Here is a 17,557-nt window from a genome sequence, read left to right as displayed (position 1 = left end):
ATAATAATAATAATATTGTTATTATTATTTATACACACACACAGACACACACACACACACACACGAATGATTGAGATGGATGAGACAATGCCCAGATGCCTAGAGACTGTCCCAGGTCAGACGCTGCGTATAATATAATTTATCTGATGGCGCCTTCCGGTAAAATGTCAATGTTCCATTTCTTCAGTGTGTGTCCATCCCTTTGATGTCAACTGAAGTCGTCAGGGTCATTTAATTATCAGAAAGCCTCAGTACCAGACCCTTCTCTTCCCCTCTCCACCCAAATGTGATGTAAATTGTTCCAACACATAAAATGCTCCATTTAAAATTTCCACGGAAAGCACTTTCATTTCACTTATTAACAGAATGACACTGGGTGAGTTCTTTAACCTCTCTAAGCCTCGGATTTGTCAACCAAAAGCATGAATTATAAAATTCCTACCTCATAGGACTGCTTAAAGATTTAAGTTGCAAATTGCTTTAGCACGCTGCCTGGCATCAGAAAGTGCTTAATAAATATTAGTTATTACTATCATTATTATCATTATCATCACTGTTATCATCATCGTCGTCATCACCATCATCGCTGAAGCCAAATAATCCCAGTTTGCTACTATTAGCGAATAGTAAAAGAATTGTTTGTGTCAGCAAAAATCAAAGTAAAGCATTTCTATTTCATGTGGCTTTTTTTTTTTTTATAAATAAGGTATTCATACATTAAAAGTCCAATATAATACGTTCTCATTATATAACTGAAGATCTTTCCATTGGTCCACAAGACTAAATTAAAGCACAATACATCCAGGAACTAAATATTTCCATCTTAAAAAAAAAAATAAATGTTTAACTTCTATATAACTCTATCATCAGTATTACAGACATTTATTCAGGGCTGATATGGTCATACAAAATATCGTAGAAAAGCAAATTCTGAGTCAAATAATGAAAACAAACAGGAGGTCACATAGACAAAGGCAAGGCCACTTGAATGGTGACTCAGAAAACCATACAAAATATTCGGGGGTGAAAGGAATAATCAATAGACCTTTAAACTGTAATTTTATATATAAAAATATAAACATTGTGTCAAAGGAAACTTTGAAAAATCTTTTGAAAGGCACATCCAGTTTTAGATGGCTGATTATTGAACCCATACATTTTATCTCTCTTCCTTCTTAAAACACCGCTGAAAAGAATAAAAACATAAACCAATCGATAGCCAGGCTAAAAAGTCTCAAGGATGCCAGCCAGTAACGCAGAATAGGGGGGAAATTACGAAAAAGAAAAAGAAAAAAAAAAAGCAGATGAGAATAAAATACAACAAAAAGGAAACCTCCCTGGAAAGAGTTTATCTAGAGATGAGAAACCTGAAACACTGTGGACAAACTTACTTCAAATCACTGGCTAACACAGAAATTGCATCAAAAAGGACAAGACTCCAAGGACCCCAACGAAAATAACAGCCACAGTTTAAAGAATGAAACGGGATTTCAGCAGCTACCCAATGCTAGGAGATACAGTTTTGAGTGGAGACTTCTCCAAGTTAGACTTTCTACTGAAACCGCAGCAAAAAGAGCCAAAACATAGGAGTAAAAGGACCAAAGGATCCACCCTACAATCAAGGGGAAAAACCAAAACAGACTTATCCAAACATAACCCGGAACCAAGGTTCCAAGCATGAAGGTGACTCGGCAGTGAATTAATTGCATGCAAGAACAAAACTCAACACTCTCTAAAGAACAATAACAATCCAGAATCTCTAAAATGTGTGATGTACCATACCCAACTACACATACAAGGAATATGACTCAAAATCAACAGAAAAAAAAAAACAGAACTATGGATCATCAAATGTTAAAATTAGCATAAAATGACTATCACAAATATGTTCAAAGATAATAGGGAACAATGAAGAGACTAGGTGAACTGGTAGAAAACGTCAACTAGGAAACTAAAATGCTAAAAAAAAAATAGAAATTCTAGAACTGGAAAAAAATGAAAATAAAACTTTTACTGTATAGGTTTACCAGCAGAATAGACACAGTAGAATAAAGAACTGGTGAATCTAAAGACAAGTCAAAAGAAATTATATTAAACTGAGAGACAGAGAGAAAAAAAAGATTTAAAGAATAAAATAGAACAGAGCATCCAAGACCCATAGAACAATATCAGACTCTAATATATGTAAATTGAAGAACCAGGAAAAGAGAGCGACAATGTGGCAGAAGAACTATTTGGGGGGAAAAAAAGTTCTTAGGAATATTTAATTGATGAAATACATCAAAGCATGGCTCCAAGAATCTCTATGAACTCAAGCAGGAAAACGCAAAGAAGACCAACCTAGGCATGTCAGAGTCAAACCGCTGAAAACCAAAGATGAAGAAAGAGAAAGTCTTAAAAAGAGCCAAGCAGAAAAGTTCATGACATTGAGAAAAGCAAGAATAACAACGACTGCTGACTTCTCATCAGAAATAACGGACTCGACGAGATAATTCACAGCCATCTCTTAAGGGCTGAAAGAAAACTGGCGACCTAGAATCCTACGTCCAACAAAAATATCTTTCAGAAGTGAAGGTTAAATAAAGACAATCCAATAAAACGAAAGCGAAGAGATTGGCCAGAATGAAGAGGATTAAAAGGTTAAACCAAATGCTGTTCATGAGAGAAACACATTAAAAACAGAAATATAGATAGGTGAAAGTAAAGGGTTGGAAAAATATATTTTGGGCAGAAATTAATCTCAAGAAAGATAGTGAATATTAGATAAAGCAGAATTCAAGAAAAGGAATGTCAACAAGAAGATGGAAACTTAATAATGATAAGAGGTTCATCAGAGGGAGAATTAAAAATGCTCAAAATTTAACAACACTAACAGGAAATATACACATAAGAATTTTGACTTCCAAATCACTAAAGGAAATAAAGGGAGGTAACAAAAAAAATTAAAAAGTGATCAATTTAGTTAAAAGCAAGAAACAAGAGGAAAAAGACCTTTAAATGAAGTGCCACACGGAGAAAACTAAGTTGGCAGCAATGATAAAATATTAGTTATCACCGAAAAGAAGTGAATGCTTCAATTACCCTTAAAAATTACAAATTAAAAAGAAAAGAATAAAAGCGTGAGAAGATAGAAGGTTTGAATAACACAGCTATCTTGCTTTAGTCCATTTAGAGCTTTGCACCCACCGAACAGAAACTATTATGTTCAAGCTGTTTTGTAAATTTACAAAAAGACTACGTGTGTGGCCATACAGAAAATCATAACAAATAACAAAACCCAGAAATCACATAAGCCGAAGTCTCCGCTCCCAATTCAATGAAACTATTTTAGCACTATCTTTATCCCTATATTTACGATGAGGGAACTCAAGTGCGAAAAGATAAAGCAATCTGTCCGAGTTCACACAGCTGGGGAACCGCAGCTTAGCATCTGGAGCACAAGCATCCTGGCCCTGGAGCCCGCAGCCTGAACCACTATGCTATGCTCATCTGCAGGGAGAAGGGGCTATTTCCCCTCAGAGTCTCAATACGCTCTAAAACTACGATAATTAAAATGTTATACTGAGCCCACCACCAGGCAAACATGGAAGTTACTACAATCAGAATAGAATTCACTTGCAACCACATGGACACACGAAAATTTTTATCTGATAAGGATATTACTGCGAAAACAATGCCTCTTTCGATAATTGGCAAACTGTATGCAAAAAAAATAATAATAAATCCTCTACTTCGCTCTATAAAAATAAATAAATTTCTTATAATTAAAGGTTTAAATTTAAAAAACAACAGTGTAAAATGCAGAACAATATTTCTATTTTAGATGAGAAAAAGGTTTCTAAATAGGACAGAAACTCTGAAGCCATAAAGGAAAAGACTGATAGACTTAACTACAAAAAAATAAATAAATAAAGTGTGCAGAATAATAGAAAATGCAAAAAAAAAAACCAAAACTTAAAAGCCAACTATAAACATGAAGAAAATACTTGCAACGTATAAAAGATTAATATCTTTAAAGCATAAAGTGCTCTTATACAATAGTTAAGGTAACCATAAAGATCCAATAAAAGCATGAGTAAAGGGAAATGATAGATACTTAACTAAAAAAAAATACAAATTGCCAATATGTGAGTGAAATGATGCGAATGCTACATTCCCTCCCATGGTATAAATGCAAAATAAACATCAATAACATACGGCATTGGCAGGTATGTCGAAAAATAAACACCTTCGCTTTGTTGGTGGACTGTACAGCCCTTTGGGTGGACAATCGGCAGTGCCCATCATAATTTAAAACACATGTGGCCTTTGACCAAGAAATTTCATTTGCTAAAGTTTATCACACCAATACTTAGGCAGGTGCACTACAATGTACGCACAATTGCACTGTTGTTTGTTATAGTCAAAAAGGAAAATACCCTAAAATTCTAAGAATAAGTTACTACAATGGAATACTACACCACCAGGAAAAAGAATCAAGTAGATCTATATAGATATAAAAAAAGTCTCCAAAATAGATTAAGCAAAAAAATGTTAAATTATAGATAAAAAGCATTCTCAGTTGTTTTTAAAATTATTATTTATAAATATGTGTTTAAAAGTTTAACTTTAAAAAATGAACAGACTAGAATTGGCAGAGAGGGGTAAAGGATTAGTTCAGGGAACTTAATATTTTTTGTATTATTTGAATTTTTACAACTATTTTATAATCTTAAAAAGAATTAAGTGAAGGGAAAATGCATTCACTCCCATAACATTCACCTTTGTGTAATCCTCTCTAATATTTGCCCAAATCTGATATATTTCAAATAGCTGTAATTCTGAGACATACTTTTGTATAGTGCTTTTTTCTTTAACTATTACATCATAAAAATTCACCATGTTTCCTCACGATTTTCAAAATAATTAATAGCTATATAATATTCTCTGTGTCCATAATTTATCAAACCATTCTTCAAAGGTTGACCATTTGAGTTTTCATTTATTTTATTTTTATTTGACAAATAGATTTACTTTGCTTTACACAGAATACAGAAATGATCATCTTTATACAGAAAGATTTCTGTACCTCTTGTATCAGTGCCTCGATATACTTCTAAAATTCTAAGTCAGGGAAGGAATAATTTTCTGCACTACAATATTGCTCTTTGAAGGCTTATGTCCATTTACGATTCTACCTCCAACATCTGATCACATCTGTTTCACCACAATCCTGCACATCCTGGGGGTTAATCCTTACTTTCTGATTTTTCTTTATCTTAGTTGATATAAAATATAGAAGTGTAGATTTTTGAAATATTCTCACCTCAGGTATTTCTAAAGCAATCACAAAATAATTATCTAGTACCCTATCAGAGGATATTCATTAGCTTCTTTTTTTTTTTTCCTGCAAAGAGGAAACATCTATACTGTGGTTTTTCTGATTATGAATAAAAGTAATATATTATCCTTTAAAATAATCTAGACCAAAAATAGTATAAAGAAAAGCAAATGTTATATAATTCCATCAACTTGAAATAACCACTGTAAATATTTTTTGTATCTTTATAGACATTTTCTTACAGATACAGACACAAATTCACTTTATTTCACTACATTAAAGTAGCATAACGCACACTTTCGTAACCTGCGTTTAATCACTTAACAAGTTTATGAATATCTTCGCAAGCCAACGGTTATCTACAATATTAATTTTAATGGCAACGTATTCTTTTTATTGTAGCACATAAAAAGCCTGTGCTGATCTATATTCAATGTCACTTTGTTTTCAGATGTATACCTTGCATTTCTAGGGAAATCACAGATTTAAAGGTCTATCAGTTACCTGTAATTGTCTAAGTTCCCAGTTCCTATCCACTGCCCATTTTTCTATGGAAGAGCTCACCTCTTTCTTTATTGATTGGTAAGCGTTCTTTGTAGAGGAGGAGCATTAACTCTTAACTCTGTAAATTAGGACACTATTTTACCTCCTGGGGGCTGCAAAGATTAAATCATCTGCAGCGTACCAAGCACCTGGTATAAAGCTGGCACAGGGTAAGTTAAAGCTTGTGTCCTTTCCTTCCTCCACCTCTGTTCCCACCTACACCCAAGGTGGACATACAGGTCATTGAAAAGACACCTACACACATACACATAGTAGCCATTTCCGGTTCTCAGGGCCTCTCCCAAACTTCCTAAATCCTAGTTCAAGGCTTAACGCTCCTTCGGTACTGACAGCTGCACTCGTTATTATTATTACATTAAAATATCAGGACTATTTAAGTGGTCTATATCTCTACCTCCTCCAAGGATAGAAGGGAGAGAGAAAGAAAAGGAGACGGGCTTTATGACCGACGACGTGCCGGGCGTGAGCTGGGCTCCTGTCACACATGCACCAACGTCACTGTCACGGCCCCCCTGGAGGTGATACTGTTGTCCCCATTTCGCAGATCAGGACGTTTACATAAACTCTAAGATTACAAAGCACATCTCTATAATCGGCAGTCACGACTTAACTCCAAGCCCCATGAGTGGCCTATGGTGCCACGCGGCCAGCTCTCCTCCGGGGGGGGGGGGGGGACCCAGCTCTGGGCTTCCTCATGTCACCTACCAGGACCACCCAGTGCTTTACACAAAGTAGCTGCTCAACAGGTCAAGATTAAAGCAGCATACACGCTAGCTCTCTCTTTCAGAATTAGTGAACAAAGAGAAGCCAGATCCTTCTTTAAAAACCTCAGATGAATAACCTGGCATTTCTACTCCTAAACATATACGCAACAGATATTACGAATATGCCCACCAAAAAACAATGGTAGCATTATGCTTCATAGCCAAAAACAAGAAATTACCCAGATACCAATAAAGAGTAAAATGAGTAAATAAACAGAGGTACAGCCATGCCACGAAATGCTCTACAGCAATGAGAATTACCCAGCTACGGCTATACACGACATGGACGAATCTCAAAAGCATGCTGGGCCAAAAAAAAAAAAAAAAAAAAAAAACAGTCATACAAAAGAATCCACACAAGGTTCCGAAACAGTGTTGAAAGTCAGGGTGGCTGAGACCCTCAGGGGTTTATTTGAGGGGGCCTGGCAGGGAGGGGGTACTCTGGGCAGTTGTATAATTATGAATTGTGCACTTTTCTTTGTGGATGTTATTTTTAGGTTGAGCTAAATGAAAAAGCAGCTTTTATAGGTCAAAACAGCCAAATATCGGCAATTTCATATGGTTCAAACTAGCATTTCAATAAAAACAGTTTTAAAAACCCTCTGGTAGAGGAGAAAGAAATGCCTAGCATTGATTGGCAGATTGCTGCTTTTCTGAAAACCAACCTAAACGCTCCTGCTCCTGCAGCTTGACTCCGTTTCTTGAGCCTTTTTCCGAGGTAGAGACAGAATAACAACCAGTCCCTCACCTCTGTGGGGCAATTTTTCACTGTCGCTTATCGAAAGGCTGTGATGAAGCCGTCCTGGTTTCCATGGTCCCAGCTCCTCCCTGCTGCTCACACACCCCAGGTATGTCCTTGGCCCCCTGCCCCTCGCCCCACCCTGACACCTCTGAGCCTTCAGTTGAAAGACAAGGACACACTGCCAGTCATGTTCCTGCCTGAACCCATTCACGTCCTCGCTGTGAACAAGTGTTTCCAAGTTATTCACAGAACACCAAGATCATATTTCTTACAGAAGCAATAGCACTAAGATGATTTTCATATTTAAAAACACTATCATAGAAAAAATAGAAGTATGGAGCTTCTATGAGCCTTGTGTGAGTCATAAAAAGCAGAATCTTCATAACTAATTGAGATGTTATTCACAGTTATGAAACTAATGGTCTCCTTTTGTAGCGTTATAAGCATTTATCTCCCTGTGGGAAAACATCATCAATTCTCAAAATTCTGGGTACAGCCGACTCATTTTAGAGTGGCCAATAATATTCCAAAGAGAAGGATGCTCCATTTCCAAGATGACGAGGTAGAAGGCTTCCTAGGGACGGGAGAAGGGCTAGGCACACTTGGTCAGCACTGAGCGGCTGGGGCTGGAGGTTTATTGATGAAAAGAATTCACGTCCCAGGCTTCTAACAGAACTCTGTACGTTGAATGCCAACTCGGAAGTAAATGGAGGGGCCGCAGCATTTTCCTGATATGTTATGTAATGCAGTTACGCTGATAACACTTTGATTCCATACCCCAGAATCACTGTCATACATGGTCAATAATTTAAGTCACCACTGAGACACTAAACAGCAAGCCACCCGCCTGCTATATGGGGGTGCGGCTCTCTGAATGCACTCATGGCATGAACTCATACCTCACTTTGGGGCCTAAAAAGAATCAGCCGAAATATACCTACAGGTGTTTACTATTTTACAGAAATTTTGTAGTAAATCATTTTGTAATAAGAATACCATTAGCTACCTATGGTGTTTCTCTTGAGTGTGCGTTACCGATTCATCTTAATAAAAGGATAATAATAGCAACATCACCCTTCGTTGAGCATCCACAATGAGCTGAATACTCTCTCATTTAATATCCGCAAGCCTTGCATTCATGGGCACTATTACTATTCCCATCCGACAGATGGAGAAACAAAGGCTCAAGCTGGATAAACCCTTTGCCGAAAGGTTCACGCACCTATCAAGAGGTAAAACCAGGATTGAGCCCCAGCGACCTGATGCCAAAGGCCACGGCTGTGACCACCACACGGCACTGCCACACTCAGGCAACACATATATGTAAGAGGGATCCACGAGAGTGGAGGGAAGCACCTAATTTTCGTTATATGTACCGCGGGCACTTCTAGCACCTTATCCAATAAAACCCAACAAAGTAAGAATTATTCCCATTTCCCACGTGAAGACTCTGAGGTGCAGAGACTTCAGGCAGCGCCAAAGCCCAGACGCACACCTGCCTCGCTCCAAGGCCCAAGCTCTTTCATTATACCACTTTGCCTCAAACAATTCTTTGTTTCTAGGGGGAGCAAAATCACCCCGGGTGTAGTAGCTGGCTAGACTAGACCGTGCTACGGCAGCCGATCAATCTCCAAACCGTGCTTGGCACAAGTCGCCTGCCCTCCCACAACGTCCACTCCCGACTGCGTGACGCTCCGGGACAGCTGTCCTGCTGCTTGCTTCCCAACACATATCCCCACGCTCGCCACCCGCAGAGCACGATGACAGGCCACTAAGGGGATTTATGCTGCCTCGACCCAGAGGTGACACCTGTCATTCCACCCATGTTCCGTGTGGCCCCACCTAAAGGCAGGGGTTTGGGACGGGTGGTCTCCCATGTGGCCAGAAAGGAGACACGAACCAGAGGAGACCCTCACCCGCAAGACGGGGAAGACAGCACGTCAGCTTCCAACGTGGCAGACAGAGGAGTCAGCCGTTGCAATGCAGATTCTCAGGGCTCTAGGCTTTATGTCATTTGGGTGTGAACCAGGCCCAGGGCATCCCGATGCCGGTGGTCGGCAGACCACCCTTCAGGACGTCTTACTCTAGATGGATAAAAATGATCATCGGGAGTCGAGCGTAGTCTGCTGGGCACTCCTGAGGCCCCAGCATGCTCGTGCCCAGGCCTGGCTGGGAACCTGAGGGAAGCCCCGAAGAGGGTAGAGACGCAGCCCTCACCCCCGCTGCCCGACAGCGTGCAGTCCCGGGCCAGGCACGCAGACCCACGGCAATAAAGCAAGGGCAGCTGGGCACTGTCACTCGCGAAACTAAACAGGGCCCACGTGCCCGAGGGAGCTGTTGCTCTTGCCCCAGGCTCATTCCCTGCCACTCTTACCAGCCCCCACCCCGCACCCACACCCAATGCTGAGGCCACACCTTGGGACCCGTGGTCTCCAGCCCTTTGCTCCAGGACACTCTGTTTGCAGGACGATCCTGGGCTAGGCCCTCTATACCTGCCACTCAATGCTCACAACCCCGGCAAGATGGCAGCTCTGGGCAGCCTTCCCTGGCTCCTGTCTGCTCCTTCCCATCCCTAAATGAACCCCTCCTTCTCAGTAAACACCTAGCCCCGCCTTCCACTACCACCTGAGCCTGGAGCCCTCAACTGGGCTCTCAGGAGTAATGAGGGAAGATCTGTTACTTACTGTCAGTATTCCAAAAATCTACCCGACAGCCAGTGCCCTCAAGAAAGTCCTCTGGACCAGCTAAAGCATCAAGTTTCCCTGTGTCTGTTTGGAATTATACCAACCATGGTTTACTAATGAAGAGGAAAGAAAGTAGCTACTACAAGTGCAGGTCCCTAGACCGTGCCAAAGCAGCACCCATCAACTGAATACATGATAAAAGAGAAATGTCTGGAGGCAAAACTTTTAAAACTAGTGACTGCATGGGGCGAAATGGCGAACAGCGGCTCACTGTGTGCTTGCAGTGCCAGACTGGGAGCATCTTCGGGGACCCCCGGGCCTTCCTGTTCCATCATCCCCGGCACCCAGCACGGCCTGCTGCACAGGAAGCACCCAGAGATAAACGTCGGAGGTGAGATGAACGCCATCCCTGAGCAACCCCGCTTCCTGGGCAGACCCACAGCTCCTGGAGGGACATCCCACACGGGGAGCCCGCAGCAGCCACAGGGGACGAGAGAGGGTGAGGGAGGGACACGGGACCCCAGGCTCCCAAGGGGCATGGGCAGATCGCCTTCCTCCCAGGCAGCATTTCACATTGTCGCCATCGTTCCAGGGACCCTTCTGCAGGGCTGTAAATCAGGTGTCCCCAGCCCTTCTGGCACCAGGGACCAGTGCTCCTGTGAGACTCTGATGCTCGGTGATTCGAGGCGGAGCTGAGGCGGTAATGCTGGCGCTGGGGAGCGGCTGCAGACACAGATGAAGCTTCGTTCCTTCGCCTCCCACTCACCTCCTGTTGTGCAGCCCGGTTCCTAACAGGCCACGGACTGGTACCAGTCTGCGGCCCGGGGCCGGGGACCCTGCTGTAAACAAAGGGTTTTCTCAATTACCTGAGGCTAGAGGGGAACAGGGGCAAGAGGAGGTGGCATGCCACTAGCTCACTGCCACTTACGCTCCTACCTGCAATTTACTCACCGCGCCTTGCCCTCGGGGCTCCAAGGACCTAAGGAAGCCCCCTCACAATCTGCAACATGCCCGAGTCCCATCTCTTAGAGGATGTGAGCCACAACTGCCACCTCTCCACTGTCGAGGTGTCATCCTAAAAAGAGGCTCATATCAGAACCGGAGTGACATCTCTTCCTACACATTACTTTAGGCCACTCATTTGTTTCTCTGGAGATAACAGGTCATGTGAGGGGACAGCTTCTAGGCTGTGGTCACCCTCACTCCAGTTTGGGAGCCTGGTGCTGGACATCCTCTATCTCAGTGGCTAACGGCTTTGGGACAGAGCTCAACCGCCTGTTTGAACCCAGGTGATATACCTCCCGCTAGCTGAGTATGTTCAGGTAAGATACCGGATCATTCTAAACCTCGGTTTCTTCTTTTGTAATGTGGGGAGAACGAAGAGCGGCCGCCTTGGGCGAGACAAGGCTTAAATGAGAAATCCCGTGGGATATCTCTGGCACACGGTGAACCCTCGACTGACCAACGCCGGCCGCTATTTGTTCTAAAGCAAGACGGCGAGGTGACAGACTCCAGCCTACGCTGTGGAAGCATCGAGACTGGGATCTCAGGGCCCTTATTAGCCCTGTGACTTGGGCAGTTCCTTAATCTGCGAGTGCTTCGGTTTCCTCATCTACGAACAAAAATACCAACGCACTCCCCTCGTCGGGTTCGTGTGAGGCTGTGCGGTGTATGTGACCGTCTTCTGGCGTGACACACGGTAAGACCGCCATATGTGGACGCTATTATACCGGTGACAGGGGTGAAAGCGGAAGTCAGTTCCCCGTTGTCTTCAGGGTTGATGACAGGCCACCTCATGTCCACACTGTGCCTACTCGACAAGGCCCAGGGCTGGCTTTAGCATCTGCAGAAATGCTCACAGAATGTCCCCTGGAGTCTTGGTGGCAGCAGAGTGACGAGCCCCCCGTGCTCCTCCTCCTCCCCGCTCTGCCCGTGGTCCACGCGTAAGAGCGAAGGGGCCTCGGGACCCACAGGCATTAAATGCAGCCTCAAAGCTACACATCGGACTTCAATTGGGGTCCTCTACCCAATTTCTTTTCTGTTAGTTTAAACTTTATGTGCCAGCTCTGGTTCACATTACTCTTTACTAATGTTCTTCCCGGTGATTTGAAGTTCTTAGGCAGGAATGTCCAAAGGGCACTGAGCACCTCTTGGGCCACATACGGGGGCTGGCTGGAGAGCACCCTCGTGGAGTCCTGTACCGCCGAGCCTCAGCTCTCAATCTGGTCCACAGAGAACTGGTTCCTTAGAAGAGCCAGGGAAAGCTCACATCCCTACTACCTGTGAGTCCCCAATGCATCTCATTAGGGCCCAATGAGAACCTACAGAAGCACGTGGGCATTGCGTGGTGGGATTCCAGCCCTCCTGCAGAATGAACGCGGTTAGGAAACAGGTGCATCCACAGATGGCATTCCCCCAGAGACACAAGTCTGACAAGTAAGGTGCCCTTCCAGATGAAGAAAGGTACCCTGTCTTACTCCGAGAAATGGGGTAGAAATACCAAGGAACCAATGCATGTTAGCTAAGTTGGACCCAGCAGAGGAGACACTGGATTCCACTTGCCCAGAGGGACTTTCCAAGCCCACCCAGGTGAGGCCCTGCTGCTGAGACCACCATCCTCATGAGCAGAGGTGGGGACAAGCCCCCGAACCTCGCCATCGGACCGGAGCTGACGAAAGGAAGACCAAAACTTCCCCCCAAAGTCAGCCTCTATCATCTCGCCAGAAACTTGTCTGAGAAAATAAAGCCTCATCTGTCCCTGTGTGCTCGGAGCCTGGTCGTCCGGAACATCCACCATCCCCACCGCAGAGTCTACCGCCGACGCCAAAGCCGGTCTTTGCAGGTGAAAGAGCCACAAGTTGGACGTGGCGCCAACGTTTCCAGTGTGACATGAAACCAGGGGGGTCATCCAAAAATGCCATCAACGCCCGAGTGCTTCCCTTTGGATGACAGCAGATCCCCCATTAAGTAATGAATGCAAATGGGGAAGTTTGGAGCACAGAGTATCAACTGCCTGCCTGGTTTTTACATCACATCCTCAGATGTGGGAAGCACAGCAATGATAATTATCAAATTTTCGGATCCACTGCCCAGACAATTATACGTCTGTAAACATCTCGTAAATGTTTGAGCAAATTTTAAGGGAACTCTGAAAACAATTTAAGTATTACTGGACCCCTTTTTAACCTGAGAGTTCCCAGCGGCAATCACACCGGGCAGCCTAAGAGCCCACCTCAGTTTCCTTCAGCATCACCCACGAAAGGCTAAATGCTACTGTGCACCAAACACGTCGTTATCCTTTCCATAATTGCCAGTTGCCAATCGCCAACTGTCTCCATCAGATCACAGGACAATCACTAGTTTTAAAGGTTTTTTCCAAAGATAGAAAAACAGCAAGAGGAAAGGAAAGTGTTTTCTGTTTTCCCAAATGCGTCCAGACCCACTGAAGTTCTCTTCCTTCTTCCCACTGAATAACACTAGTGTTTAGTGAGAAGCCGGGAGAGGGGGCTTGCCTGCATCTGGAGGAGCTCGCAGCCCTTTCTGGTCGTGTGAATAAATACTCTGGATGAATTTCATCGCTAGTAAAGAAAAACATGCAAGAAAGGGCATTTCTTTCCATGTGTGCGTCCTGGGCTGCCCAGAACAGAAGTCATCTCACAGCCTCCCACCTGCCATCAATGACTCCGGATTCGGGGCAGAAATCCAGAGAGGGGCCTCCTGTTTAGAACGGCTCAGTGAGCTTTTCAAAACAAAACAGACAAAACAAACAAAACAACACGACGCATCCAGAAAGTTCATTTAAAATGTGTCAGAAAACAGCCTCGGGCGGAGGAGAAAGCGAACCTAACCGGCCGGCGGAGAGACCTGGGCGGGTGCGGCGCCGCGGTGACGGGGGATCCCGGGGGCTCCGGCGTGGGTCTGGCAGGAAGAAACGCGGCAGGCGCTGCTGCTGGGGCCCGGGGAGGCCGGGGAGCAGCGGGCCCCGGGGCGCCACGGAGCGAAGCCATCTCTGAAGGAGCCCAGGCCGGCGCCCCCTCCCCTTCCCAAGGTCTCTATTTCCAGATGCCAGGCGTTCGGAGCCATCGGGGGCATTTCGCTGCGGCCCCCGAAGGGCCCCGGCCCGCACCCTAAGCGGACACCCACCCACCCCCGGCTGCGACCACCGCCGTCCCGCACCTCCGCTGGGGAAGCACCGCGAACGCCGCCTGGGGAAGCGCTCACCGGGACCCCGGCCCCCGAAGCCAGAGGCGCGGAAGGACACGGGGGTGGCCCCGCGCGCGGCGGCGGCGGCGCGAGAGGAGCCAGGAGCCAGGACCGCAAACGACGGCTTCGGAAGCCCACGCAGCAGAAAGTTCCCGAGGGCACGAGCGAGGTGCGCGGCCGCGTCCAGGGGACAGCCCCGAATGCCGGGCGGGTGCGGAGCCGGCGACAGGCGCGGGCGAGGGGACCCGAGCGGCGGCGGGACCTGCTCCCCCGCCCGCAGGCGGTGACAGGTGCAGGGCTCAGCCCCGTGCGCGCGGCTCCCTCCACGCCGAGGGTCCCAGGAAGGGGACCAGGAGGGTCCCACAGGACACAGTCCGGCAACCCGCGGGGAGGGGACCTGGAATCCAGGCCCCGGCGGGACGCGGTGGCGCAAACAAAGTTGGGGCGCAGCGACGCTCGGTCCGTGGGTCTCGGCGCCCGTGCGCCCCCGCCCGCGGCGCGCCGCTACTTACACAAAGACCCCGAAGAGCAGGGCTCGGACCCCGATCTCGATGGCCAGGTCACGCATGGCGCGGCCGGAGCGGCTCCCGCGGACGCGGCGGCTGGTGCTCTGGGCAGCTCCCGCAGCTCGGCCGGCGCGGGCTGGCCAGACCCGGGGCGGCGAGGGCGGCGCGCTCCAGGCCGCGGGCGGGGGCGGGAGGCGGGCGCCCGGCGGGGGCGGGGGCGGTGGGGCGGGCTCGGCCCAAACCTCCCGCCTCCGGCCCGGGGTTCGGGGACGCCGCGCCGGCTCGCGGGGCGCTCCCGGCGCCGCGTCCCCGCGCCGAGCGGGAGGCGCCTCGGGGACTCCCCGCTCGCGAGCGTCAGGCGCCGCCCCCGCGCCCTGGGCCCGCGCCGTGCGCCCGCGGCCGGGGAGGGGAAGCCCGGGGAAGCCCCGCGCCGCGGCCGCCGCCGCCCCTGCGCGCTCCCCGCGCCCGGCCAGTGGGCGGCCCCCGGGCGCCGCGCTCGCGGGGTCTCCGCCCGCGGTCCCCGTGCGCCCCCTCGCCCCGCGCACTCGCTCTCCCTGCCCTCGCTGCCTGGCACACGCACGCACGTGGGCATGTAGTACGAGACTCCTCCGGACGCTCCGAGGCTCCAGGCAGCCCAGGGACCCGCTCCTCGTGCGGGGCAGCGCGCCCTCCCTTCCGTTTCCTGCCCTCTCCACACCTCTCCACCCTGGAATTCTTTTCTCTAGGCAGTTTCCCCAGACCACCCGCAGGCTTCGTTTCGCCCCCAGGAAGCGCCAGCCAGGTCCAGAGCCTTGGCACAGACTAAGGGCAACAACGAGCCTGGCTCTTTGCCAAGCCACCAGCGCCGGGTGGCCCCTGGGGATGGGGGCCTCCCCACCCTCAGCAGCTATGGCTGCTGGGCCAGGAAAGGTGAATAAAAGAGAGAGACCAATACCGTCCCTGCCCGGGGCTGCGCTCAGGCAGCCAGGCTTGCAGGTAGGACCAGGACCCTCGTCAGCAGAGTCAAAGGCCAGACCCTCACCCCCTTCACCCCTCACCCCTTCACCCCTAACCGTTAACTGGGGGTCACGACCTCAAGTGAGAGCCCAGCAGAGGGTTATTTCTCTTAATTTTACTAATTTAAACCAAATGGACATTCAAGATGCAAAAGGGCCGGGTATCGGAAGCCCCACAGGCAGGAACTGCATCTGATTTGCTCATCGCTACACATCCAATGCCTGGCTCAGGGTGCTTGGTGGGCCTTTGGTGGGTGGGTGGGTGGGTGGGCGGATGGATGGATGGATGGATGGATGGATACATATTTCATCAGGCACATGGCGTGTCAGGTATGAGTGGAGTGAGAAGGACCTGGAGGAAGGAGGTGTAGGGGTCCGTCTCCTCTGTCTCTTGGGCCCTGCAACTACCCTGGACACAGCTGGACGCCCCTAGGTTGGCAAAGTAGTGCGGGAGAGCCCCTAGCCAATGCAGTGAACTCAGGGACGGGGATCTGAGACTGTCAGGAGGCGGTGCTCCAGGAGGGGATACTACCCAGAGCCCATGATATTGAAACATCACTTACCTATAAGCATCACCTGAGCACAGCCGGTGCAAAGCTGTGGGCTGGGTGCTAGGATTCATAACCCATACCTGCCCTCAAGGAGATGGGGAGCTGAAAGGTCATGGAGAAATGTCAAGGAACTGTGCGAATGAGTCCAGAGAAGAGCTTCAGAAACCTGGACCACTCAGAGGTCAGAAGTTGGAGTCACTCCTTTGGTCCGGGGTGGCCAGGGGATGCAGCTTTATCGAGGGGAGTGGGCAAGGTTAGAAGGGAGGGCATACCTGATGAGGGCAGAGCATAGGTGCAGCGGGCAGAGGTGGGCCTGGAGGGCGTAGCGGGCTGACCTCGCCGGCAGAGCCGAGGGCCGAAGCAAGGTTAAGTTCATGGCGAAGACCTAATGTGGCAGTTTAGACCAATGGGGTCGGTTATGGAGATCATAGAATTAACATCTTTGTGCCACATGATGGTTATCATTTCTTCCTTGCATTAGAGATACCTAGATAGGGAATTTGAAAGGGTGTGTGACCTCATCGCTATAGTTGCCTGGTTTAATCCTCCAGTGGATGCTTAAATTTATTCTGAGCTATCCCCTCCAAGGGGTCCTCCTGTGCTTTTTGGAGATCCTGCCACTGATAAGGAAATCTCTCTTGAGGGAGCTTGTACCCTCTTCAGACGGCTCTGCTGAAAGTGCTTCCTTGTAGGGAATAGTAACACACCGTCCTGCAATTTCCAGCAGTGCGGTAGCCTTGCCCTGCCTGCTCCTATCCCCTGGCCACCTTCCACTCGGAACTGATAAAGTCAGACCTTCTAAGGTGGCAAGTAACAGATGGCACAAACCAAGCGTATTCGAGAAAAAAAAAAGAAAGAAAGAAATGGAAAAGCCAAAGCAGAGAAGATCGTCTTCGGGCGCAGCCGGACTCAGGGTCGAAGCAGCATCATCGGGACTTGGTTCTTTCTGCCTCTCTGCTGTCTGCACGGAGTTGGCTTCAGTCTCGGGTTCCAAGTAGTTACTCTCGTGATCACATTTGCTAGGAAAGATCTCTACCTGGATTCTCGCACTCCCAGGAAAAGGGTCATTGAATGTCATTTGCACTGCCCGGCCCTGAACCAATCACTGTGGGCTGGGGAATCATGACGGACTGGTTGTCTCGGGCCCTGGGCCACAGGCTTCCTCACTAAGGCAGGAGTGAGTGAGGGTGGCATCTTCCCCGAAAGCCCCCGAGCTGAGGATGGGGGA

The 17,557-nt window shown here is 47.8% G+C and overlaps 1 protein-coding gene across 3 annotated transcripts in view; it reads right to left on the bottom strand.

The window, feature by feature from the left end:
- Positions 1 to 14,887, bottom strand: part of PLPP4 (phospholipid phosphatase 4) — a 104,318-nt gene extending 89,431 nt beyond the window's left edge. For all 3 annotated transcript variants that reach the window (XM_016149115.2, XM_016149112.2, XM_016149114.2), the window contains exon 1: positions 14,790 to 14,887. In XM_016149115.2, coding sequence (XP_016004601.1) covers positions 14,790 to 14,845 — 56 coding nt within the window. In that variant the 5' untranslated portion in view covers positions 14,846 to 14,887. The remainder of the gene's footprint in view (positions 1 to 14,789) is intronic.
- Positions 14,888 to 17,557: the final 2,670 nt, after the last annotated feature.

This window comes from Rousettus aegyptiacus, unplaced genomic scaffold, assembly GCF_014176215.1.
Source record: "Rousettus aegyptiacus isolate mRouAeg1 unplaced genomic scaffold, mRouAeg1.p scaffold_m13_p_6, whole genome shotgun sequence".
In the NCBI taxonomy this organism is placed as follows: Eukaryota; Metazoa; Chordata; class Mammalia; order Chiroptera; family Pteropodidae; genus Rousettus; species Rousettus aegyptiacus.
The sequence above is the reverse complement of the archived record's forward strand: the minus strand, read 5'-3'. Positions and strand labels throughout refer to the sequence as shown.